General features: G+C 38.6%; 1 protein-coding gene across 3 annotated transcripts; it reads right to left on the reverse strand.

The window, feature by feature from the left end:
* Nucleotides 1–30: 30 nt before the first annotated feature.
* Nucleotides 31–25,470, reverse strand: DPL1 (dihydrosphingosine phosphate lyase). 3 transcript variants are annotated; one of them, XM_010250775.3, is made up of 15 exons: nt 25,087–25,470; nt 24,885–24,930; nt 22,186–22,337; nt 21,957–22,016; nt 17,915–18,139; nt 17,677–17,818; nt 17,404–17,454; nt 17,179–17,270; nt 15,664–15,790; nt 8,030–8,045; nt 7,162–7,269; nt 6,964–7,018; nt 6,714–6,860; nt 601–679; nt 31–365 (listed from the first exon to the last, which is right to left on the reverse strand). In XM_010250775.3, exons 1-15 carry the CDS (start codon nt 25,278–25,280, stop codon nt 243–245), a joined length of 1,617 nt encoding a protein of 538 aa, XP_010249077.1. In that variant the 5' UTR covers nt 25,281–25,470; the 3' UTR covers nt 31–242. The 3 variants fall into 3 exon arrangements, with proteins under 3 accessions (XP_010249077.1, XP_088760281.1, XP_088760282.1); XM_088904155.1 differs by lacking the exon at nt 601–679; XM_088904156.1 differs by lacking the exons at nt 15,664–15,790; nt 17,179–17,270; nt 17,404–17,454 and having other exon boundaries at nt 25,087–25,466.

The following is a 25,470-nucleotide window of genomic DNA, read 5'->3' on the forward strand; positions in this document are numbered from 1 at the left end:
TGTTCTTTCACACATGCATTTTCAGACATGTTTTATATAAGAGCTGAATATCCTGGTTTGACAATTTTTACTCCATATGGGCAATATGTGCTGGATTATGGATGTTTTACAAAGAATTGAAATGCTTGTACAACATATCACTAGGTGTCTGATTCACAATGCATAAACTTTAGTGAAGAAAGATTATGATACAATTGAAACACATGAAACAGAGAACAAGATGTAAAAGATCGCTGCAGCAGCTAGCAAGAGCTGTCCATGAAATTTACCAACAACTCCTGAACCATACCTCTATCAGGCATCCTCCCTGCAGCACCATAGATTGGAGCAAGCCCCCCATTGATAGGACCTGGATGTTCTCTTACCTAAAAGATTGGACATGAAAAATATCAAATCAGCTTTTCCAGATTATGGACGCTAGAAGAGGTGCTCTACCAGTTATAGAGGTGGCCTGGCAGGTAAGCATGTGTGTAATTAGTTAACAGTTTTAATTTTCCTTTCTTTTCTCTCTCTTTTCTTTTTTTGGCTTTCCTTTTATATGTGTGGGGGTGGGAGAGCAAAATAGGTCTTCTTTGGATTTGTTACAAAAAAAGGACTTACAGTCTTCACAGATTCCATCAAATCTCTCAGGAAATCATTGACAACGGGCACATGTTGAAGGGTCACACAGATATGAATGCTGAATCAAGCACAAGATAGAAAAAAATAATTAAAGTTACTCAGAGAAAAAATTTTCAAATAAAGTCACTTCTTTTATTACTACATTGATAAACAAAATCATATTCCACAATTCAACTCAACTCAGCCTTAATCCTAACTATTTGCAGTCAGCCACATGAACCCTATCCTGCCGATATGCTCTATAATTGCACAAAATGATCCAGGATTCATATTCAATTGGATTGGCTAAAGATTTTTATGTCAGCCACCAACCTGAAACAACCCCCCTTTATCCAGAGGCTTGGAACTGTAAGCATGAGATAATCATATTTTACAATTACAGAAAGGAAATTGAGTATGTCAAGCATAACAGCAATATACGTGTATCAGCCATTTCTATCAGCAACCAAAGTGATTCCACTATCCACTTTGTGGGCAACATCCTGGATTGCCTATTGCCAAAGAATGTGCCTAAAAATTTCAGTCGCTACCATCATTCTTGTTTTAGAGGTTCAGATAAGTCCTATTCAAATGAGAAAGAAGAAGAAGGAGGCTGTCAAACTAGAGAGTCTAAAACCTCCTAGTCGACCATAATCTCTATTATATTAAAATAAGGGTGCAAAGACAAATATACCCCTACTTAAGTATGGGACAAGAGAAATAAAAAAACAAAACAGAATTGCCACATCACTACACTACTTAAACTATTATAATGAACTAAGTTACCCTTACTCGACCAACTCTAACACTCTCCCTCAAGCTAGAGAATATATATCATATAATCCCAACTTGTTATATATATATATATGTGTGTGTGTGTGTGTGTGTGTGTGTATAGTTCACTCTCCCTAAACTCAAACCTTTTGTGAACAAGTCTGCCATTGATCACCTGAACTCACGTGTTTTGTGCTTATCTCTCCAATAAGGACTTTCTCCCTCACAAAATGGCAATCAACCTCTATGTGTTCTGTCCTTTCATGGAAAACTGGATTAGATGAGATGTGGATTGCAGCTTGGTTGTCACAATACAATCTCATAGGCTTGCTCATTGAAAATCCAACTTCTTGCAGAAGATTTTTCAACCATACTAATTCACATGTGGTGTGTGCCATGGCCCTACATTCAGCTTCAGCACTATTCCTTGCCACAACAGTTTGCTTCTTACTCTTCCACGTCACCTGATTTCCTCCAAGAAGCGTGCAATATAACCTGTAGTGGATCTCCTGTCAGACACTAAGTCTGCCCAATCTGCATTTGTATACCCAACTATCTCAAGTCTTCCCCCTGGTTTGTACAACAACCTGCGACCTAGAGCTCCCTTCAAGTACCGTATAATTCTAAGAATTGCATCCCAATGAAGTATTCGGGGATTTTGCATAAATTGGCTCACCACATTGACGGCAAAGGAGATGTCTGGTCTAGTAATGGTTAGGTAGTTCAATTTCCCCACTAACCGCCTATATCTTCCAGGATCATCAAACATTTCACCTGCATCACTGCTCAACTTAGCATTTGGTTCCATGAGTGTTTTAGCTAGTTTAGCACCTAACAACCCTGTTTCTTCCAACAAATCAAGAACATATTTTATTTGGCAAAAATTTATACCTTGTTTCGACCTGGCAACTTCTATACCCAAGAAATACTTCAACTTCTCAAGATCTTTTGTTTGGAAATGGTCTTACAGGAAGGCCTTTAGCCTGTCAATCCCTAGCCTGTCACTACCAGTTATGACTATATCATCCACATAAACCACTAATAAAATCTTTTCGGCTTCAGAACCATAGGTAAACATTGAGTGATCGGCCTGATATTGTTTCATTCCGAAATCTCACCACTTCATTGAACCTCCCAAACCAAGCACGAGGAGACTGTTTCAGCCCATAAATTGCCTTTTTTTAGTCTACACACTTTACCATCCTCCCCCTGAGCAACAAACCCTGGTGGTTGCTCCATGTAGAACTCCTCCAAAAGATCACCATAGAGGAAGGCATTTTTAATGTCAAGTTGAAACAAAGGCCAATCATACATAACTGCCAAGGAAATCAAGACACGAACTGAACCAATCTTAACAACAGGAGAGAAGGTCTCCATATAATCCATCCCATACAAATGAGAGTAACCCTTAGCAACCAATCGGGCTTTCAACCGTTCCACACTACCATCTGGTAAATATTTAACAGTATACACCCATTTACAACCTACAACATGCTTACCTGGAGGAAGAGTGGTGAGCTCCCACGTGTGATTGTGTTGAAGAGCAGAGAGTTCCTCCTCCATTGCTTGATGCCACCCCGTTGAAGTAAGAGCCTCTTGGACATCCTTGGGTATAAATATTGAGGACAACAAAGAAACAAACTAGCAATGTGAAGCGAAAAGATGAGAAACTAAAACATAATTGGATATGGGATGTAAGGTACAACTACGTATACCTTTCCGCAACGCAATGAGAAGATCTAGGTCAGAAGAGGTAGGCAGCTCTAGGATAGGAGCAATTATAAGATCCATAGATGAGGTAGAAGCTGGAGGAGGTGCCGGTGTTTTTCGATGAGTATACACATGCCGGATCGGTGGTCATTCAGTAGGAATTTGCATTGGAGGAGGTGAAGGCTCAAGCATAACAAGAACAATTGGAATGGGATCACTAACGAGAAGAGGAAGAGGGATCAATGGTGAAGAAGCTGAGAAATCAGGACCTGAGAAGAATGGCATGGACTCAAAAAAGTGACATCAGGACAAACAAATGACTTACAAGTGATAGAATTGTAACACTTATACCCTTTCTGGGTCCGAGAATAGCCAAGAAAGATACACTTAATAGAACATGTGTCCAACTTGTCTAAACCAATGCCCAGGTTGTGAACAAAGCACACACACTCAAAGACCTGGGGAGTTAATGGAAATGGAGATAAAGTGGGGAATAAAATAGAAAAGGGAGACCGACCATGAAGGATGGATGAGGGCATCCGATTAATGAGGAAACAAGATGTGAGCACTACATCACTCCAAAGACACTTAAGAACATTCATATGATGAAGGATAGACTGAGAAGTCTCAAGAAGATGGCAGTTCTTTCGTTCAGCCACCCCATTTTGTTAAGGGGTGGATGCACATGAGGCTTGATGAATGATGCCATGTTGTTCCAAATATTGTTGAAAGGAAGTAAGAAAATATTCTCTGTCATTATCTGAACGAAGAATTTTTATTGGAACACCAAATTGCGTACGTATTTCAACATGGAATTTTTGAAAAATAGAAAACAATTCACTTCTTTCTTTCATTAAATAAATCCATGTCATCCTTGAACAATCATCAATGAAAATGACAAAATACGTGTAACCATTATAGGACTCAATTATGGTTGGACCCCAAACATCTGAATGGACCAAAGCAGAAAGACACAACATACAACTATCGACCCTAGGACTAAAGGAAACCCGATGGTGTTTCCCATACTAACACAACTCACACTACAAAGAAAACAAATGACTCAAAGAAGGAACTAGTATCTTGAGAGCTTTGAAAGATAAATGTCCCAGCCGACGGTGCCATTGGAGAGGAGTCAGGGAAGTCTAAAGTGCAACTGAAGATCCACCGCCGTCAAGATAATGCAATCCACTGGCTTCATGCCCTCCACCAATCTTCATCCCCGTCTTGAGATCCAGAAAAACACAAAATGAAGGGTAAAAAGTGATAGACCAATGAAGGGCATTAGTTAATTTACTAGCAGGCATAAGGTTGAATGGAAATTTGGGCACATATGGAACAAAGGATAAAGAAAGAGATGCAGTATCAACATTACCAACACCACAAATGGGAGAAGAAGAACCATTAGCTAGGGTAACAATTTGGGATGTGGAAGTTTCAGAAAGGGAAGAGAATACACCTGGAGTCCCGGTCATGTGATTGGAAGCTCTAGAATCAATGATCCAATGAGAAGGTTTGGATGCTAGACAAGCCATACCTGAATGAGCAAGGGTAGCAGTGTTCTGTTGTGAAGTAGCTTGAAGGAACCTCTCATACTGATCTCGTGGTACACTCATCATCTCCTTCCCGGAAGCAGATGTGGATGTAGAATGTGTTTGATTTGTCTATTGATTATCACTCACATCACCACTACCAACAACTACATGGTTAGCCCATGTGGAAGGTGGGCCATGTCGATCATAACAGAAATTAATTGAATGTCCTTCCCTGCCACAATGTGTACACTTCTAGTAGTGTGCCCTCTTCTTCTACCACCGCCTCCCCCTGAGTCACGACCTCCACCACTTCCACTACCACGACCAAACATGGGACTACCACGGCCTCCTCGAAATGCATGTTCTCCCCCTCTATTTCCACGTCCACCTCCTCTCGCTACAACAAACACTGATCTGTCAGAAGTTGTGTTACTCTCTATGGCTCCCAGGGAAATCCTACAAAGCCGAGCAAATACTTCCTCAAGTGTAGGAAGAGCAGAACCTCCCGATATTTGTGCTCTAACTGGTTCGTATTCTAATTTCAGCCCTACTAAAAACCTGGTTACATCAAGTTGCTCCCATTGTTGTTGCTGAATTTTGACATCTAAAGTGAGGGGGTGATAGACATTAAGTTCATTCCTGAGGTTCCTCATAATGGCATAGTACTCTTCAAGGGTTTGATTTCCTTTCCGTAAATTAAAGTACTCCTGATAGAGCTTATATACTCTCGTAGTATTGTCCTGTCCAGAATAAAGTTTCTTTGCATGTTCCCATATTTCCTTGGTTGTATCTAAGAACATACAGTTTGCACTTATCTTGGGTTCCATACTGTTCCATAACTATGTCATGATTTGGGCATCCTCTTGTTCCCAATCATCCAACCCTAGTGAGTCAACTGATGGTTTATCCTCCTTCACATGTTTCACCTTCCTCTTGGCCTTGAGAAAAACCTCCACCGACTTGGCCCATGGCCCATAATTTTCACCATTAAGTTTAATTGATATCATCTGCACACCTAAATAGTCTGAGGGGATCACCACATTAGATTTCTAATCACCACCACCATCTCCTGTTGCTACATGTTCTCGAAACACTAGATTTCTCCTAGTTCTGAATTATCAACCAACAAAAAAGATTACTGCTATTCAATCAACACTGTTGCAATCTGCACATCACCTTATGGCACTTTCTCAACCAGCCACCATAAAAAAAACACTAACATATATCACCATTCAAACACATTCGACCATCTCCTTCATAAAAAAAAACTGATTTCTCACACCATTACTGTTAACCAAACTTTCTCACCACCATTCAAACACAAACAAAGAAAAAAAAAACCTCTTGAAACTGCTTAGTAGAGGGTCTGTAACCCAACAAACACCACCACACAACCACTAGGGCTGTCACTCATGGTGACAGCAATCTGAGAACTACTCACCTAGGGCTGCCGCACCTTCCTAACACCTGCAATGGGGATTGCGGCAGTCCTGAATCACCAAAAAAGGGTTGCTGCAGCTTTCTATTGGGTGTGCCGCAGCCTTCTACCTGTGTAACTGAGATTGCACCTCATAGAAAAGGAGAAAAGAAGAGTAGAAGAGATCGCAGGTCCAGGAACTTGAGATCGCAGCCTTCCTCTCTTTTATTTAGTGCTCTGATACCATGTTTTAGTGGTTCAGATAAGTCCTATTCAAAGAGAAAGAGAAAGAAGAAGAAGAAGAAGGCTGTCGAACTAGAGAATCTAAACCCTCCTAGTCGACCATAATCTCTATTATATTAAAATAAGGGTACAAAGACAAATATACCCCTACTTAAGTATGGGGCAAGAGAAATAAAAAACAAAACAGAATTGTCACATCACTACACTACTTAAACTATAATGAAAAGATTAAGATACCCTTACTCGACCAACTCTAACAATTCTCATTCTTAAATCAGGTAGTCAAGTTAAGCAATGACTCGTTGAAGTGCTAGATAAAAGACAAACTATCCAATTTCAAATGAAATTGGCTGCTTCATTGACACCTTTGCCGCATGTGGACCTCTTGGAGTCACAGTCCTTAAATCTCATATAAAAGAGAAAAAAAGACTCACCTGTTGGGTTTCTGCAATGCATTCAAATGCCACCCTTTGGAAGACATAATATCATTCACCTCAAATATATCTACATCATTTGAGCCAAATGCCACAATTGTCATATCTGGTCTTCCAATGATAAATAATTCTGGAATCTCCTTTATTCTGCATAGATAAAAAGGTGATTCTTGCTGATAAAAAAAAAAAAGTGATTCTAGAGAACCTGAAATCTTGGAATACCACCAAAGTTGATGGAAAAATCAATTACCCTTTCTGGATTCTCTTTGATGTTTCCATGATTTCCTTGGTGCATTTCAAGTACCCTACAAGATAAATGAACCACAGCTACCCATCATATAGAACAGAACTAATGAATAAGAAAAGAGGGTTGTTAATCATATAATTCTGGTACTAAAAGCAGAACTTTAACATATCTATGATGTAAATGAGGGTAGATGAGTCTCACCTTCTTGACCTAGAGACATCATTGCTGCCCAAGCCCCAGCAATCAAACCCCCAGGCCTGCTCCCAGCTATGGTCGGAGAAACATAAAGCCCACCAGACCATTCAGTAACTGTAGCAAGGAATAGAAAAAAATGACAGTGGACAATAAGCACATATACCAGCATCAGTAAAAATGCAGAAGATAGTACTTTGCATGTATGCAAGTTACCATGTTTTCTAAGCCAAAACCTTCCTCATTGCAGTAAGTGCCAAAAGAATAGCACTGACTAACAGACTTTAATCAGGCAAAAATAAATTCCAAGACAAAAACAAAACAACACCAAGCATGATTCTAAATTCTATGGAAGGATTTGTATATACAACAGGTGCGCTTTAGTCAGGCCATTTAACCAAAAAAAAAAAAAAAAGAAAATCTAACTGGCCCAAGAATTGTTCATGTGCCACTATGGTTGTAAGCAATATTATTGGGAATCCAAAGGAAACCCGCATGCTCCTCTCATCACCTCTCTATTGATGGGGTTGTTTTCAGCTTAAAACATTTAACCATGTGGCCAAAACAAGTACTTAATTTGGGAGGGCAGTTCAAGTTCAAAAATATTAAGACCATGGATAGCTGGTATCACTTGGGGAGGACTCCAATATAAAATGTGATATAGACTATAGAGTTGATATGAACTTGGGAGTAAACAGATGCTCCATTCAGGGGATCCCCATCCAATGGATGATTTTGATTGTCCATAGGCTTCCCCGCAGCAGAGTATGTTAGATCATTTATGGAGCTTGCCTACTTCACCTGATTGTGAAACCTTTTCCTCCATGTGTTTTCATGTGTGTGTGTGTTCACATGTATATAGAGAAAGAAATCTTACCAGCAACAAACTGGTGCTGTTAAAGAGGCAACAGAGATCCATCAAATAAGTTTAGTTGAAGACATGTAAACAGGAAAAACTAATATTAGCATTGTAAAATATTGCATTATAAGAAAAGCATGTAAATCAGAAATATAGACCGGGAATGCACAATTTATCCATAAAGATGGGGACTAATTAACTTAAAATAATGATATTGTTTTGTGGTTGACATTGATTTTCATTTCAATAGTGGATTGAAGTTATGAGACAAGATAATTGACTATGAGACTTGGCACTGAGTCAAAAATAATTAAACGTGAATGATAATAAACAATCTTACAACAGTGAATTCCAGAAAACAACAGAGAATCAATATCCAACAAACTGCTATAGAAAATTGAAAATTCAAATATTGAGCACTATGCAAATCTTCCAAGGCTGGTGGTTGGGAATTAGAATGCTCAAGGCTTTGAATCTAGCCCTAATAGGGAAGTGGTATTCAAAATACAGTTAGGAACTGGACGGCCTTTGCAGGAGAGTGACTACAGCCAAGTGAAAAGGCATTGGAAAAAAAAAAAATCTACCCTTAATTTTCTTAAGGAATCAGCTATAAGGTGGGGGAGGGCACAGGGTTAAATTCTGGATGGACAGGTGGTGTGGAGAGCAAGCGTTAATGGAGGTGTATCCCTCTTCATTTATGGCAACTCAGAATAAGGAAGTTGTGGTCAAGGAATACTACCAAATTCTTCATGGTGTTGTTACTTGGAATTCAATTCCAAGAAGATATCTGAATGATAGGGAGGTGGATCAGGTAGTAGAGATGCTTCAATCTCTCCAGCAAATCTGTCCACGGGTGGGGCAATCTGATTGCAGACAATGGAAGTGGGAAAACAGAGGCTATTTCTTACTCCGCAGTCAAAACTTTGTATGAGGCAAAATCCTTGTGCAAATTGTAATTTACCTGCCAACAGGATATGGCTGTCTGCTGCTCCATCCAAGAGTTTTTGGTGTGAACTACAGCTCTTGAAAAGTGCCTAACTAAAGATAAGATGATCAGTCAAGGCATGGCTTTGGATAATGTGGGCTGTGCTCTGTGTCCTGGTGATTTGGAAACTGCAAGTCATTTGCTGCTGCACTGTACTTTTCCTTTTAAAATCTGGGGCACAGTACTTGATACATTTGGATGGTGGTTTGATGTTATCGCAGCCTATCTTGTAATGTAATTTTTGGCAAGTTGGCAGATGCAAGATTTGAGCAGGTAGTGCTTGGAAAAACCAAAGGAAAATTATGTTGTTGGTTGGGAGTGAAGATGGAATTTATATTTGGCAGGGATTTTTTTTTTTTTGAGTTTGTACAGTCCCTTTGGGGTGTATATGATCTATAATTTTATCTATTATAGAATACAATACTTCACCTTTTTCAAAAAAACAAAAAAAAACAGAGTTTCAAGTTTCTCTTAACCTAATCTTCCAGGATTTTGCCCTGAAAGTACAGAGAATAAGAACAGATTATATTATGTTATTTAACTTTCTTGTAAGTTCAACCGAAACCTTTATTATTCCTTATCATAACCCATCTTCCGAATTGTGTGAAATCTCCCACCAACTAAACTTTAAATCTATGGTCCAAATCATTCAGGTAGAAAAAGAAGCATTAAATTCATCTTTGCTTTTTTTGGCAAGTCACAAATGTTGCTTTGCAGAATAGCTCACCTAGAAATCTGTTCAACATCAAGAGCATGTAATTACATTTTCCTAATTGCATAAACACAACTAGTATATGATATACAAACTCATGACCTCTTGCCTCCTATTATATGCCAATAGTACTCTATCAAAGGACCTCTTGCCTCCTATTATTTTCTTATTTGTTAGGATTTAATCAACACAAGCATTGTTCAATGCTGTCTTTCCTATATGCCACCTTTTCTTTTCTTCTTTTCCTATAACAGAAATAGGGGTTCAGCCCCTATATTTTTCGAATTTTCTTTTCTTTCTTCTTTTTCTTCTCATGAATATGTTGGAATATGTTGATTTTCTATACTTCAACATGAAGTTTATACTTTTCTTATGAAAATTATGGATATTTATTGTTGAGTGGGCTGATTTATGTTGGGTCGATTTATGTTTAGTTTGTTTTCTTTTAAATTAAGAAGTTGTTGGGCCTTGGGCCCATTAGTCTTCTATTTTTAAAAGAATTGTAAGTACTTAGTTGAGTTGCCGCCCTACTAGGGGCATCTTTGTAATATCCCATATTTAAGTTAATTATAAATAGAATGAGGGGCTGGCGGCTAGGGTTATGTATCATTATCCTAGTCGACCTTCTTCTCCTTTTCTTCCCTTTCCTCTGTCTATTGCTGAAACCCCCAACTTTCTCCTCTTCCTTTCACAAGAAGCTTGGCTGAATCAGCACATAAGGCTTTCTACTTGGTAACAGAGCAGGTTGAAGGTTCTTGAAGAGATTCACTCCTGTAGCCCTAGATCGGCCGACTGCATGGAGATTTAAGAGGCTGATCGAAGCTCTCAGGTAAGCCCAGTTTTTGGATTTTCTTGATGGATCTATATGCTTTTAGAGAGGACGATTCAAGTTAGGGTTCCTCTGGGTTTTTTGTAAGGGGCGATTCAAGTTCCATGTGGTTTGGAGGCTTTTAGAGAGGGCGGTTGCTTTTTCTCTCTCTTCTCCCATTCTACCGAAAAGGAATCTTTCGTGGAAAGAAAGTCCAGGACACCAAAGGAGTGTCGTTGGTTCCATAAGGTATTATGTTTGTTCTTGCTGCATTTTTTTGTTGTTTTCTGTACCTCTTTTGAGACACATGGAGGGATACAGAGTTGAATATAAGCCTGGGAATGAAATGGGACCAGTGGGAAGAGGTGCTGGAGACCCCTTCGGAGCTGGAACCATTACTACAGTTAGGTTGGATGGTACAAACTACTTGGAATGGTCCCAATCTGCAAAGATGGCCATTGGGGCTCATGGAAAATTGGGGTATATTACTGGTGAAGAGGTGAAACCCGAAACTGGCAACTCCCGGTGGGTGCAGGAAAATTATATGGTAATGACATGGTTGTGTAATTCTATTTTGCCACATATAAGTAAAAATTTTTTATGGGCAAACACTGCTAAGGAGATATGGGATGGGGTTGCAGAAACCTATTCACAAAGGGAGAATGTTGCTAGGGCTTATCAACTGAGAAATCAAATTATTGCCACAAGGCAGGGAGATAGATCTGTTGCAGCCTATTTTTCAATCCTTAAGACCCTGTGGCAGGAGATCGACCATCTAGAGACCTTTGCTTGGGAAACCACCAAGGATGCAGCTACTTATCAAAGACATTTAGAGAAGTATAGGGTGTTCGAATTCCTTGTTGGCCTTAACCCTGAGTATGACATTGCACGACAGCATCTTCTTTCTAGGGGCAGTGTCACTCTCTCCCAAGCATATGCCTTGTGTCAGGAGAGGAGTACAGGAGGGATGTAATGATGAAAAATCTCAATTCTGATCAGTCTGCTATGGTAAGTGCTGTGAAATCTAAACAGAATGGCAATGAAAACAAAAAGGAAGACAAAAGGGACTTGGTCTGTGACTACTGTAAGAAGCCTAAGCATACAAGAGACACTTGTTGGAAGCTTCACCCACATCTTGTGCCGACCAGATTGAAGAATAAGAAAGGAAATGCGCACATGGCAGTTACCGGTGATACTCTGCCCCCCCCCCCTACTACAGCTGGTTTGGAGTCCATTGCAGCTGCTGCAGCAAGGGCCGAGCTTGAAAGGTTTGGGTTACTTCTGAATCAGAGGGATACAACTAGTTCCAGTTCAGCCGTAAGCGGACAACAAGGTACAGGTAGCACAGGTGGAGCTCACTCTACCTCCTTTGCCCACACAGGTAGTTCACATGTCATTGCAAACTATGTTTCTGCTTCAGGTAAGGAGAGATCTCCTTGGATTATAGACTCTGGAGCCTCAGAGCATATGACCCATTGCTCCACTATTTTCTCTTCTTATCAGCTCTGTTCTGGCAGAGATAGGGTCTCCACAGCTGATGGATCCCATGTTCCTATTGCTGGGAAGGGATCTGTCAAGATCAATGATTCTATTTGCTTACCCTCTGTCCTCCATGTTTCTAGATTGAGCACTAATTTGTTATCTGTTAGTAGTTTGACTAAGAATCTGAACTGCTCAGTAATTTTTTCTCCTGAACGCTGTATTTTGCAGGATCTGGATTCAAAGAGGACGATTGGGAGTGGTCGTGAAGTGAATGGAATCTACCTCCTGGATGCTCTCCCTCTTCACCAAAGCCATCATGTTTGCAGAGATAGTGAGTCAAAATCTGTGGGTCAGATTATGCTTTGGCACAACCGTCTGGGCCATTTATCATTTTCTTCTTTGAGTTGTTTGTTTCCAAAACTGTTTGAGTCTGTGAGTCTGTCAAGTTTGAAGTGTGAGGGTTGTGAACTTGGAAAGCATTGTAGACACTCTTTTAAACCTAGTAATAAAAGATGTTCTTCTCCCTTTGATGTTATTCATTCGAATGTGTGGGGCCCTTATCATGTTCCCTCTATGGGCGGCTATCGCTATTTTCTCCTATTTGTGGATGATTTCTCTCGATATTCCTGGATTTACCTGATGAAATCACGCGATGAAGTACCATCCTTGGTGAAGCAATTCCACCAGATGGTACTAACACAGTTTGGGACAAGAATAAAGATGTTCAGATCTGGCAATGCTAGGGAATATTTTGAGAAACATCTTGCCTCATATCTGTTGGAGTATGGTGTTGTCCATCAGAACAGTTGCTCCTATAGTCCACAGCAAAATGGTGTTGCAGAGAAGAAGAACAGACACATCGTTGAGATGGCAAGAAGCATGATGATCACATCCACAGTTCCGGTTCGTTTTTGGGGTGATGCAGTTCTCACGGCAGTATATCTGATTAACAGAGTGCCCTCTCGTGTACTCGGATTCAGGACCCCATTCAGCCTTCTTTTTCCTCAGGGGGAGATGTTTCATATTCCTCTAAGGGTGTTTGGATGTGTCTGCTTTGCACATATTCTTGGCCCTTACCGTTCGAAGCTTGATCCCAAGGCAAAGAAATGTGTTTTCCTTGGATATGCAGAGAATCAGAAAGGGTACCGCTGCTATGATCCAGTCTCTGGGAACCGATATGTTACTATGGATGTTACCTTTTTTGAATCTACGTACTTTTTCTCAAAGGATCCTTCTCGGAGGGAGTGTTTTGGGGAAGTAAGTCAGCAGTCTATCCCTCTCCTAGTTCCAGTTCCTGTGTCTACTCCTATTGCTTGACCACCACCCGATGTCACCCACCTTGCCACCTCCTTTGTGTTCCATTTCACAGCATTACTCACGGCAGAGACTCCATAAGGCGGTTGATTCCACTACAGCAGAACTCACACCACTTCCTATCGATCCCTTGGAGACTCCAGATTCGACTGATACAGATTCAGGTATTCTTCTTGATCCCACTATTTCAGTTCCCATTGATCCTACTGACACTGTTACAGATAACCTTGATCTCCCTATTTCTCTTAGAAAATGGAAGAGAAAGTGCACTGCTCATTGTATCTCACAGTACTTATCCTACAGTGGACTTTCTCCTTCCTACCGTGCTTTTCTCTCTTCTCTTGATTCAGTGTCTATACCCAAGGGTGTTAGTGGGGCTCTCTCCAAACCTGAGTGGAAGACAGCTATGTAGGAAGAGATGGAGGCCTTGATTAAGAATCAAACATGGGAGATTGTGGACCTACCAGAAGGCAAGAAGACAGTTGGATGCAGATGGGTTTACACAGTAAAGTATAAGGCAGATGGAAGTATAGAGAGGTACAAGGCAAGACTTGTTGCAAAAGAGTACACACAGACCTATGGCATTGATTATCTAGAGACATTTAAGCCAGTTGCAAAGATGACCTCTGTTTGGATACTCCTTTCTCTTGTTGCCTCATACTCTTGGCCCTTGTTTCAACTGGATGTAAATAATGTTTTCCTAAATGGGGATCTACAAGAAGAGGTGTGTATGGATCTTCCAGCTGGTTTTTATGATAATGCTGAAAAGGAAAAGGTATGTAAGCTGAAGAAGTCACTATATGGCTTGAAACAATCTCCCAGAGCATTGTTTGACAGATTCAGAAAGGCCCTGATTGTTTTTGGCTACACTCAAACTCAATCTAATCACACCTTGTTTGTGAAGCACAGGGGATCTTTGGTGTCAATCCTAATTGTTTATGTGGATGACATTGTTGTCACTGGGAATGATCTGGATGAGATTGATAGTCTGAAGAGGAACCTGCACAAGGAATTTGAGATTAAGGATCTTGGAGAACTAAGATACTTCTTAGGCATCGAAGTTGCAAGATCGAAACATGGAATTTTCATCTCTCAAAGGAAGTATGTCTTAGACCTTCACCAAGAGATAGGGAAGCTTGGAACAAAGGCATCTAGCACCCCCATTGATCAGAACCATAGAATCAATGCATCAGAAGGTGAACCAGTGAAGGACCTTGGGAGATACCAAAGACTTGTGGGTCGGCTACTATACTTGTGTATGACAAGACCGGACATCTCCTATGCAGTAAATGTAGTGAGTCAATACATGCATGCTCCACGAGATCAACACTGGAAGGCAGTTGACAGGATCCTTGCATATTTGAAGGGACATCCAGGCAGAGGCATATTGTTTACTGATCGTGGACAACTGAAGTTAGAGACCTATACAGATGTGGATTGGGCAGGATGCCTTGATGAAAAAAATCAACTTCAGGAGTGTGCACCCTAATTGGGGGTAACCTAGTCTCATGGAAGAGTAAAAAACAAATAGTTGTGGCAAGATCAAGTGTAGAAGCGGAATATAGGGCCATGGCACATGGAGTTTCAGAACTTCTCTGGATCCGTTCTCTGTTAGAAGAAATCGGTGTACAGGCAGAAGAACCTATGATGCTATACTGCGATAACCAGACAGCAATCAATATTGCCCATAATCCAGTCCAGCATGACCGAACTAAGCACATTGAAGTAGATAGACATTTTATCAGAGAAAGGGTAACTTCTGGAAAAGTTTGTCTTCCATACATTTCTTCTGATCTACGCAAGTTGGGAATGTGTGACATCTATTCCCAACTTGAGGGGGAGTGTTGAGTGGGCTGATTTATGTTTAGTTTGTTTTCTTTTAAATTAAGAAGTTGTTGGGCCTTGGGCCCATTAGTCTTTTATTTTTAAAAGAACTGTAAGTACTTAGTTGAGTTGCCGCCCTACTAGGGGCATCTTTGTAATATCCCATACTTAAGTTAATTATAAATAGAATGAGGGGCTGGCAGCTAGGGTTATGTATCACTATCCTAGTCGACCTTCTTCTCCTTTTCTTCCCTTTCCTCTGTCTATTACTGAAACCCCCAACTTTCACCTCTTCCTTTCACAAGAAGCTTGGCCAAATCAGCACACAAGGCTTTCTACTTTTATTAAGGAAATATGATTATGAAACCTAGGGAACTACCCTAGGATATATATTTTTACTTAAAAAAAAAAAATCCATCGCCTAGGCGACTAGGCACCCCCCTGTCACCTAACCTCGCCTTGGCTCCTTGAAAACTATGCAAGGGACCTTGGTTAAGTTTTAAAACTTTAAGAGAGAGACCACATACCTTTCTAATTTCATGATTCCTATACAGAACTATGCTTGTTCCTTTTGGAGCCAAGCCATATTTGTGCACGTCTACTGATATTGATGTTACTCCTTCTACCGCAAAATCAAATGGTGGAATTGGGTACCTACACGTGTATTAAAGTACAAAGGAAAAGATAAGGTTTATATTGGTTCCAGCAATACCAATGAAAAATATAAAAAACTACATATCTAATGCAATAAACTCAAGATGAGCACAATAGGAATGGATTTACACCCTTTAAAAATTTCATACATGAATATGAAGCTAAAAATATGTAGAGGACACTGGATTCATATCAAGCTGGAGGTGTGGATTGAATGAAAGAAGAAAGTAAGCAATTGTAAAACCAACACTTTAATTCCTTGTCACAGACTTAAAACTAATTGCATTCATTAGGTGGTTTCCTGTGGATCTACATCAGACAAGTTCAAGAAATAATTGACCATCTACAGAGTATCATCCATTAACCATCCAACAGATTGTGTAATTGATTAATTATGTATTAAAATAGCAATAATCCAAAGAATGTTTCAACAGGAATGGGTTTTTCATTGATTGGTCAGCAGATGTTGAATGGTTATAAAAATGGGCTAGCCAGAGTGTGTGGTCAGATAATGACAATATTCCAAATGGTGCACAAATTAAACTGGCCTCTTTGAAGGAAGTCCATCAAATTACCTAGTATTTAAATGAGTTAATAATTTTTATAGATAATTGATTTTATTGAATGAGTTGTAACATTTATGGGAGGTAATTGATTTTTAGTATCTTTGAAAAAAGCATCTCTGACTCTCAGAGTATTGTGATGGTGTTGGGATGGTCAAAGAGCATGCTGAAGAATTGTATAAGAAACCAACTGGTAAGCTTAGGAATTGCTTCAAGAACAATTTGTTCTTCAATCATATTAAAAGATAAAAAGATACATATATGTGTGCATACGCACACACAGACAGAGAGTTTCTAAGGTTGATATGCAAAACAATAGTAATAACTAACATGAACTATTTAGGATCTTACAAACAAGCATAGGCCATTTCAGAAAGAATATTGATGTGTAGTAAATATGATAGGAATGGAGCAAGGAAGTGTCAAGCCAACTCAACATAAAGAAATTGGGAAGAGGGAGTTACTAAAGACAATTGAAAAAATTGATCATAAGGAGGAAATCTGAATTTAGCAATGGAGAATAAGAATATGAGGATGATAACCCAGCAGATTTCCAACAGAGTGGCTTATTGGGAGAATATGAAGTGGAGGAAACAGGCAACGATCACTTGGCCTAAAGAAGGGGATAACAATGCAAATTATTCATAGACTTACAAATGCAAGGTGGGAAATTTTCACCAAAAAGCTAATGGTTGATGGTGTGCTGGTGGATTATGAGGAAAGATTGCAGGCTATCATTAAAAAAGTTTTATAGGATGCATATAAAATTATTACAAGCAGACCATTAAACAAGCAACCTCAAATTGACAATCATAAAGAGCATACCCAAGCTTACGAGCAAAAGGCAATACGAAACCGCCAAGACAGAGGTCAACATGTAAACAAATTCCAAAACTAGAAGTCAAGTCACCAAGCTCCTGCACAATGATTTCATATGCAAGAAAGGACACGTGATCTCCACCGATGCTAGTAAAACATAGTAGAAGAGCTTTCTTGGTGAAAACCATAACAAATTTTAACAATTCCAAAGGCAAGTCAAATATCACATACTTCAATAGGATCAATGATGCCATGTGGAAATCCAGGTGCAGATCCAACAATCTGAGGAATATAAATTTCAAATTAATTTGAATTGGACATGAAATATATGTTTAGAGATTACCTGCCTGACTGATGGTAAAACAATAACCATATAGAGGAAAAAAAGGAAAAGTAGCATTCAAATTTGATTTCCCTTTTTCCATCTCGATCAGAAGTTTTCTGGAATAATAGTGAGAAAAAATGAAACATAGAACTTAATGAGGAAAGACTAGAAATGCATACCAAAATTGTGTTCCTGTTGACAAATCGTTTAATCAATTTAACATCTGCTTGAAATTCTTTATTCACAGGAACACGCCATAGCTTGATGTTAAAATATTGTGCCGCCTTATCATATGCCGAGTGTGCAGATTCAGGTATTATCCTACACAAGGAAAAATTAGAACCACCAACCTAGATTTTCCTGGGTCAAAAATATTTGACAAGAAAAATAAAAAACAAGTGAAGAAACTAAAACTACATTTCAGGTTTTGTGATCCCCTTCTTTGCTTTCATATAGTCACGTGATGATTTAACAGCTAACAATATACTTTCAGTCCCTCCAGATGTCATGTTGCCACATATTTGTCCTCCTGAATTATTCTCTTTACTGCCAAGTAATGCAGCTGTCATTGCAACCACTTCCCCTTCGAATCGAACTACACTTTGGAATACATCCAGATGCAATGGATTGGTATGTGCAAACCTGACGATATGGATGAAATCAAAACTGCATGTTAAGTGTTGCCATAATAGGAGGAACAGTAAGCAATTGCATCCCAATATTGAAGTATTCCAACACCGAACAATATGGTAGGATAGAAACATGTAAACTGGAAAAACGCAAATTCAAAAAAGCCCAGTTTATTGTATTACAATAACCTTGAACTTTAATTAATTGGGGTGAAAATTTATGCACAGCATGTGCATAACACTCTTGAATTGACTGTAGCAACCGCTAGCTCACCTCCCCCCCCCCCTTTTTAACATATAATAAAATACAATTGGCCCCAAAATAGCTGGTACCTTTGTGTCCCCTGTTTGATCATTTTGTCATCCAAATTATTGATTGATCTGTGCACCCAAGAGAAATGCCTCCACATCAGTAGAACTCACCTCCCCAACTGGCCAGAAAAAAAACTGACCAAAAATAGATAAATATAATCAGCCCAAGTGGTGCCTCCATCTCTGTTCAATACGAAACCTCAAGTGGTATGTCTAGGTCTAATTATTAGCCCTCTTAAATCATGAATTGGTTGTTCCAAGGGACTTGATGAGCTTTATATCTTCTTGGCCGCTGAGAGGTTTTTGTGAAAAGAGTATTTTATGGAATTTGATGTCCTTATATTTCTTTTCTTTTTTTTCATTTTTTATTTTTATTTTTTTTGGGATCGGTAAGTAATGATCAAAGAGCTTTGTTAAGATTAGTTGGGAAATAAAAGATCTGCTGTTACGGAAACTAACAGAAAGGAACTATACAAAACAGCAAAATGATGATCCTTGAAGTTAATATAACATGAAGAATTAAGATCTGAATTATGAGAGATAGAACAAGATCTGAATAGAGAGGAGAAAGAGAAGAAAGAGGATAAAAAAAAAAGTTTTTTGATGGGTGAGAGAAAGAGAGAAGAAACATTGCACTTTAGAGATAGAGAAAAACAAAGAAAGAAATACCTGGCTCCAACTAGAATTCATTAAATAAAACTTTTATTTATCAAATCAATTCTAATTTGCAGTTACAATGACTCTATTTATCATAAGGACTTGGATTTCCCTCTACAGACTCTAACTCAACTAGGGAACTAACAACTTCCATTTACTGTAAAACTAAGACAAACCTATAGATAAATGACCCAAATAAGGATTCTAAGTCCTAAAAACAACTCTAATAACCCAGTAGTAATCCTACTAAAACTTAACAGAACAAAAACAACTCCCAGAGGGACAAGAAAAAAGAAAGATTGAAATCTCATCACAAACTGATAACTAGGGGTGCTCACGGTTCGGTTAACCGAACCGTGGGCCTTTTTTTGTAACCAAACAGGTACTACCAGTTTTTGGAAAACCGGTAACCGAAACCAACCAAAGCCAATCGGTTGACCAATTCGGTTAACCATCAGTCCGGTTCGTCAGTTTTTCAGTTTTAAAATTTTTACAATATATATTATAAATATAATAAAAATTATAAATATATAAAATATTATATTTTAAATAATAAATAATATATCATATATTATAAATATATATTTATATATAATGTATATTTATTAATTTATAATATATAAAATATATAATATACATAAATATATAAAAAAATATAGAAATATATGTATACCGGTTGGTTCAGTTAACCGCCAGTTTTCTATATTGGTTAACCAAAACCGAACCAGTACCTTTGGTTTTTTAAAACACCGAACCGACCAGTTCGGTTTCGGTCGGTTCGTTTTTTTCGTTTTTTTGCTCACTCCTACTGATAACCTAACAGTAAAACAACTACAATTCATTCAAACATGCTGGATCTACAAGATCTTAGTCCCATTGGATAGATAACAACTTAGTAACACAAAAAATCATACAAAATGGACAAGTTTTGACCCCTAAAATATAGGGTGAAAGAAAAATGACATAATTTCATCTTTTAACTTTTAACACTCTCTAAAAAGACACTATTATAACCCACTAAAATAATTTACAAAGATTCAAATTGTCAAAATTCAAATAACTGAAAAATATGAAATTGCCGTTGGTGTAAGGATTTGAAGAAACTTGATTTCCTCTTCTATGGTGCCTTTAAATTTTTCCCTGCATCAATTGGATTAAGACACATGCTGAATTTCAGGACATGGATTCATTGTTGGAATCTAGTTTTTAGTCTAATTTAGATTGTTGTAATTGTGTTATTTGTGCCGCAGGAGAACCTTTGTCTCTTTTACTTTAATCTGTACTATCGCCCTAATATAAATAAAGAACCTAGGCACCACCAGCCTAGATTTTGACACTCCAAACATTCTCTCTTCTTCTCCTCTCTTATTGCCTCTTGATTCTTCTTTTCTCTAGTTGGATAATTTGGTATCAGAGCACTTTTCTGGGTGCATGAAGCAAATGAGATCGTGTTTTTCATCAACTTGCCATTTTTTGGAATGGAAACTGAAGAATCACCTCTTGACCTGATGTGATCAGCTAGTTTTCCATTTTTTTCTTCTTTTTTCTTGATCGTAGTGCCAAGAAAAAATTTTTTGGTTGTGGCTAAATGCAGTGGTAGAAGTTTAGAGAGTGAAAGTTCTGCCTTCCTTGTGACTATGGATCATGAGGTCCTCTTGCTACCAGGTATGCACCTTGCAGGTTGGGTATGTTTACGTTTTTCCATTGCTGAATGTGAGTTTGTGAGAAAATGGTGTTTGTAGTGAGTGTTTGAAGGCTGTGGCAAGTGTCTGTGAAGCTTAAGGGGACTGTTTAAATTAGCTAGGATTTAAGACCCACTTTTGTGTCAATTTCTGTTTATAGCTGAAGAGATTATTTATACTTGAGGGTTCTCTTAGTGTTGGACTGAAGTTGGTATTCTCTTTTCCCTCATTTTGGCTCTGTTATTGATCTTTGAATCAGTTTGGTTCTTCAGTGTTTGGGGTGCTCTTTTCCTAGAAAAAGGGAAAGGAAAAGGGTGTGAAAGTTATCCCTCATGGCCATTGAGGTTTCAGCTACTTCCAGGGTTACTTCTTCACAATGTTGAAGGGTGGAATGGACAGCATGAACATTCCTATGGCTATCATCCCTCTGGATGGTTTAAACTACTTGGAATGGTCCAAGAGCGTTAAGTTATATATTACAGGAAGGGGGAAGGCTGGTTATGTCAGTAGCAAGGTTAAGGAGCCTAAGGCTGGAACTGCAAAGCATGATAGATGGGACTAGAAAAACAGTATGATTATGTCTTGGCTCCTTGCTTCTATGCAGCTGCAAGTGAGGAAGAATTTTATGCAGGCAGACACTGCTTATGAGATCTGGGAGCAAGTGAAGCCAGCTAGAACAGAAGCATTATGCCAGGGTTTACTAGCTATATGCTGAATCTCAGCTTGTAATCAAGGAAATCATTTGTCTATCAATTTATTGTTCTACTCTCACCTCGGTGTGGAAGGAGTTAGATCACTACCAGAGCATTGATTGGACAGATGAGGAGGGCCAGGATGCCAGGGCTTAAAAGAAACTAGCATCACAGCAGAGAGTTTGAACCCTTAATAAGATACTGTTATTGATAAATCTTAGTATATCTTTGTTTTTTTATCATGTTTGTAAGTCGTTTTTACAGTTGCTTTGGAAAAAAACCTCTTTATCTCAGTTGTAACCTTTGATTTTCTTTTAATGCAATTCCTCCTTCATTATTGAAAATAATAATAATAATAATAAAATAATATTGTGTCTGTACCAGGTAAATCACCAAGGAGCTTCACATATTATAGATGTAAATTTTCAAATTTAAAACATTTGCAACATGGAAATGCAAATTATTAGTTGTATTATATCTTACTAACATTGAATATGCCTCGTTTATCACAGAAAAGTGCCCCTCAGACTCACTTCCACCAATGTAGCTGTAGAGAAACAAAATAACATTAATAAACCTGAAGTTTAGAGACTATACATAATGACAAAGAAAACAAGATAAAAGTATAATGTTTCTGTTTATGATGTAAATGATACATAAATAACACTGACAAAAATAAGAGAGAAGTAAATAATTCTCATACAAAAACAACATACACTGTACCGGAGCATTTGCCTTTCCAAGCGATATCTTTTCCTTTCTCTTCTTTCATATTTTCTATGACCTCTGTACCAAGTCCCACCCTAGGCAGCTCTGTTAGCCAGGAGTCTCTTTTAGATTTACTACCAGATTGTAGTTTCTCCACAACCTGCCATAGAGATCCATCAAACACCCACATGATAAATGGGTTTTCCCCATATCTACAAAGAAAATTTTAAGATTGAGGATATATCATAGTTCATTAGAAAACAAAGAAACAAAGAAATAAACAATGCACATGATAGAGGGGAGAAATGGGCCACAAAGAAGGCCCAAGCCTAAGATCCATGGACCTCAAAAGCCCATACTTGCATTGCAGATCCATATTCAAGACATCCATGACAGCCCATAAACTTGGACTCACTATAGCAGCTTTGGCTGACTCAAATGGGACCCCTAGGAGATTCTCTCAATCAAATCAATCACAGGTTTAATAAAGAACTGGGAAAAAAAAGAGAGAGAGAAAAAACCTTTAGGTTTATTTAGATATGAATTTCTTTAATTTTTTTTAGTAAGTGTTATAAGTGTCTTCCTTTCTAGTCACATTAATTAGGAAGGTAATTATCTTGAAGATCTCAAGGAAATTGGATGTTCATCTATAAATGTCATTGTAAATGAAAGCTGAAATGTTGTTTGCAATTTGTGCTACAGTGCTGACTCCAATGCTTAAGGCACTAACTCTATCTCTAGTTGCCAACTCCCGGAGAAACCTAATGGTGCCAACTCCATTAGGCTTTCTTTTTTTCTTTTTGATAATTCATTAGGCTTTCATTTATCCTTACAATAGATATTTTGTTGATGTGTGCATAACCTTTGCAATTCTCTTAAAAGATTGAGAATTGCAAAGGCCCATTACCCAATGTTGGTCCCAGACTCCCAGCTATCTCGGGTCTTGGGAGGGGTGGCTGCATACAGTCCTAACCTTTTGCTTTTTTTTTTGCACAAAGTAACCGCTCTCAGAATCAAAACCACATTCTCACACTTGACAGCCCAAGATTTTATCATTACACCAGCATTAGGTAATGACATGTATCTGTGTGTGTGTGTGTGTGTGAGAGAGAGAGAGAGAGATCAGGATCAAATGTGGAAATGTAATACAAGCACAGGAGAGATCTATACTCTGTGTACAAATGTAATACAAGCATAGGAGAGATAGAGATTGGTAGCTATATAAGTGGGCAATGTTGATTATCGGGGGAAGTGGGCAATGTTGAAATCTTCCACAGGAACTAGAGGATACTGAGGCAATAATGATATGTCATATCAGCTTAATATGTGGGCCCAACATATACAAGACATGCCACATCATGATTGATGACATTGGTCCAGTATTACAAGTAGAACTTTAGAGAATTCGGACTCCATGCGACTCCAATGGGTTCTTCTTACCTATTTGCTACAAATTTCAACACATGTCATGTAATGTCAGAAAAATAAAATCTTTCAACAATTACCACAATAAGATCACCCGAGAAAGTTCCAATAAATGTGGGTATAAACTGTTGGCTGCACCATGAGACAGTTCAAATCTTCTACACCATAAGGAGAAACTTTTCAACCATGCCATAAAGTTTATAAGTTTGACTGAACTATAGAAGAACAAGAGTATGATCCAATCCAGAGGGTCCCTTCCCTAACAAACAGTGTCGATTGTATGCATTACGCTTCTTGGAATAAGTCTATAATAAGTAGTAATCCTGCATCTGTACAGCTTGACAGTAGGTCTAGAGATCAGGTAGTAAGACTAGCTGTTCTACATTATTAATGTCTTTAGGTTTCCAAGAAAAACATTGAATCTCACATTCAGAAGCATGATGTAGACTCCTCTAACTAGGGGTACAAGCAGGTGCCAAATGTGGAGAATTCCCACTGCATTTGGCCCCAAACCCCTTTAAAAGTTTAATAAATACCCAACCCAGGGGCTAGGACCACCCAAGTTGCACCCCCCCTACTTCTAACAAATTGAATTGTATGTCAACCTTTGCCTTTAGGATGTGCTTCCTCCTAGCCTTTTAAAATCATGGTAGGGATCATTTCATTTGTTCAACAAAACAAGCCTACTAGCTAGATGGAAAAAGGCCATTACCCAAATGCAAGAGTTTGACAGGATATGAAACCAACCTTTGGCATTTTTTTTTTCTTTTCACAAAGTGGCTGTTCTCAGACTTCAACTCTTGTTCTCAAACTTGTCAGCCCAAGATTTTCCCATAACACCAAGCCTATTAGCTAGATCTCCTTGCATAAAAATCAGATCAACAACGTCCTGTCAACTTTGCTAATTTTCTCTAGCTGGTGTTGTTTTTGGTTAAGTTTTAGGCCAGAGACTTATTAATTGGATGTTGGGCAGTACTCCCCGTCTGTATTCTCAAGTCGATGTACGGGAAATTTATCAGACATTAATTAACTTAGCAGGCAGAACTCTTAATGGATAGGTTTATGTAATTACTCTATCAGTAGAACAGCCGGGACCAGAACTACACACTTCTGGAATCGGGAAATAGCATTGAAGTCGCACCAATCTTGGCCAGTCCCATGATTCTCATCCCAATGGTTCAGAAAATGAAATAATACAAAAAAAAAGTAAAGATAGATAAAATGAAAACTAAATCCTGGAAAAAACCGAGTTTTAGGAAATAAAATAAATTAACAAACTGACCTTCTGTTTCTCAGCTTCTATGTACTTCTTCACACCAGGGATCAATCTGCGTTTAGGTCAAAGCTTCGTTAAATTTTAAGAGCAGAAAACAATGTAAGAAAGCATCAACACCGTAGAATCCTAATAGGCCAAAAGGACAACTGGAAAATTAAAAAATATCAATACATAGTAAGATAAAAAATGTAAAGAGAGAAAAACTTGCTTGGCAGACTTCATAATGAATCCGATAATAGATGCTTTGAGTCCGTTTTCTTCAACGAAGTGGAATAATGATTGAATAATCCAAGCCGCCAGGAGAGCAAAGGCAGGAGCGAGAAGCAGAGCAAGTGGTTCATACTGAGATAAAAACGAGTTTGCAGAAGCTCTGAAACCAAGCAGAAACGTCGACAGCTCCATTGACGATGGATTCAACAACAAAAACAATTAGTCTTCTCACGACTGGGAAGGAGATAAGAAGAGCCTCTTTGTTTTCGCGTGGAAGATACGTCTCCGCATAACAGCGATCTGGCGTCTTGTTTTTATTTGTGAGATAGTCGGAGAAGAAAGCATGAATGGTATGATCTTGACTGTGTTAGGTGCTCCGGAG

The sequence above is a fragment of the Nelumbo nucifera genome, chromosome 4 (genome assembly GCF_055504915.1).
Source record: "Nelumbo nucifera cultivar China Antique chromosome 4, China Antique-T2T, whole genome shotgun sequence".
NCBI classification, from domain to species: domain Eukaryota; kingdom Viridiplantae; phylum Streptophyta; class Magnoliopsida; order Proteales; family Nelumbonaceae; genus Nelumbo; species Nelumbo nucifera.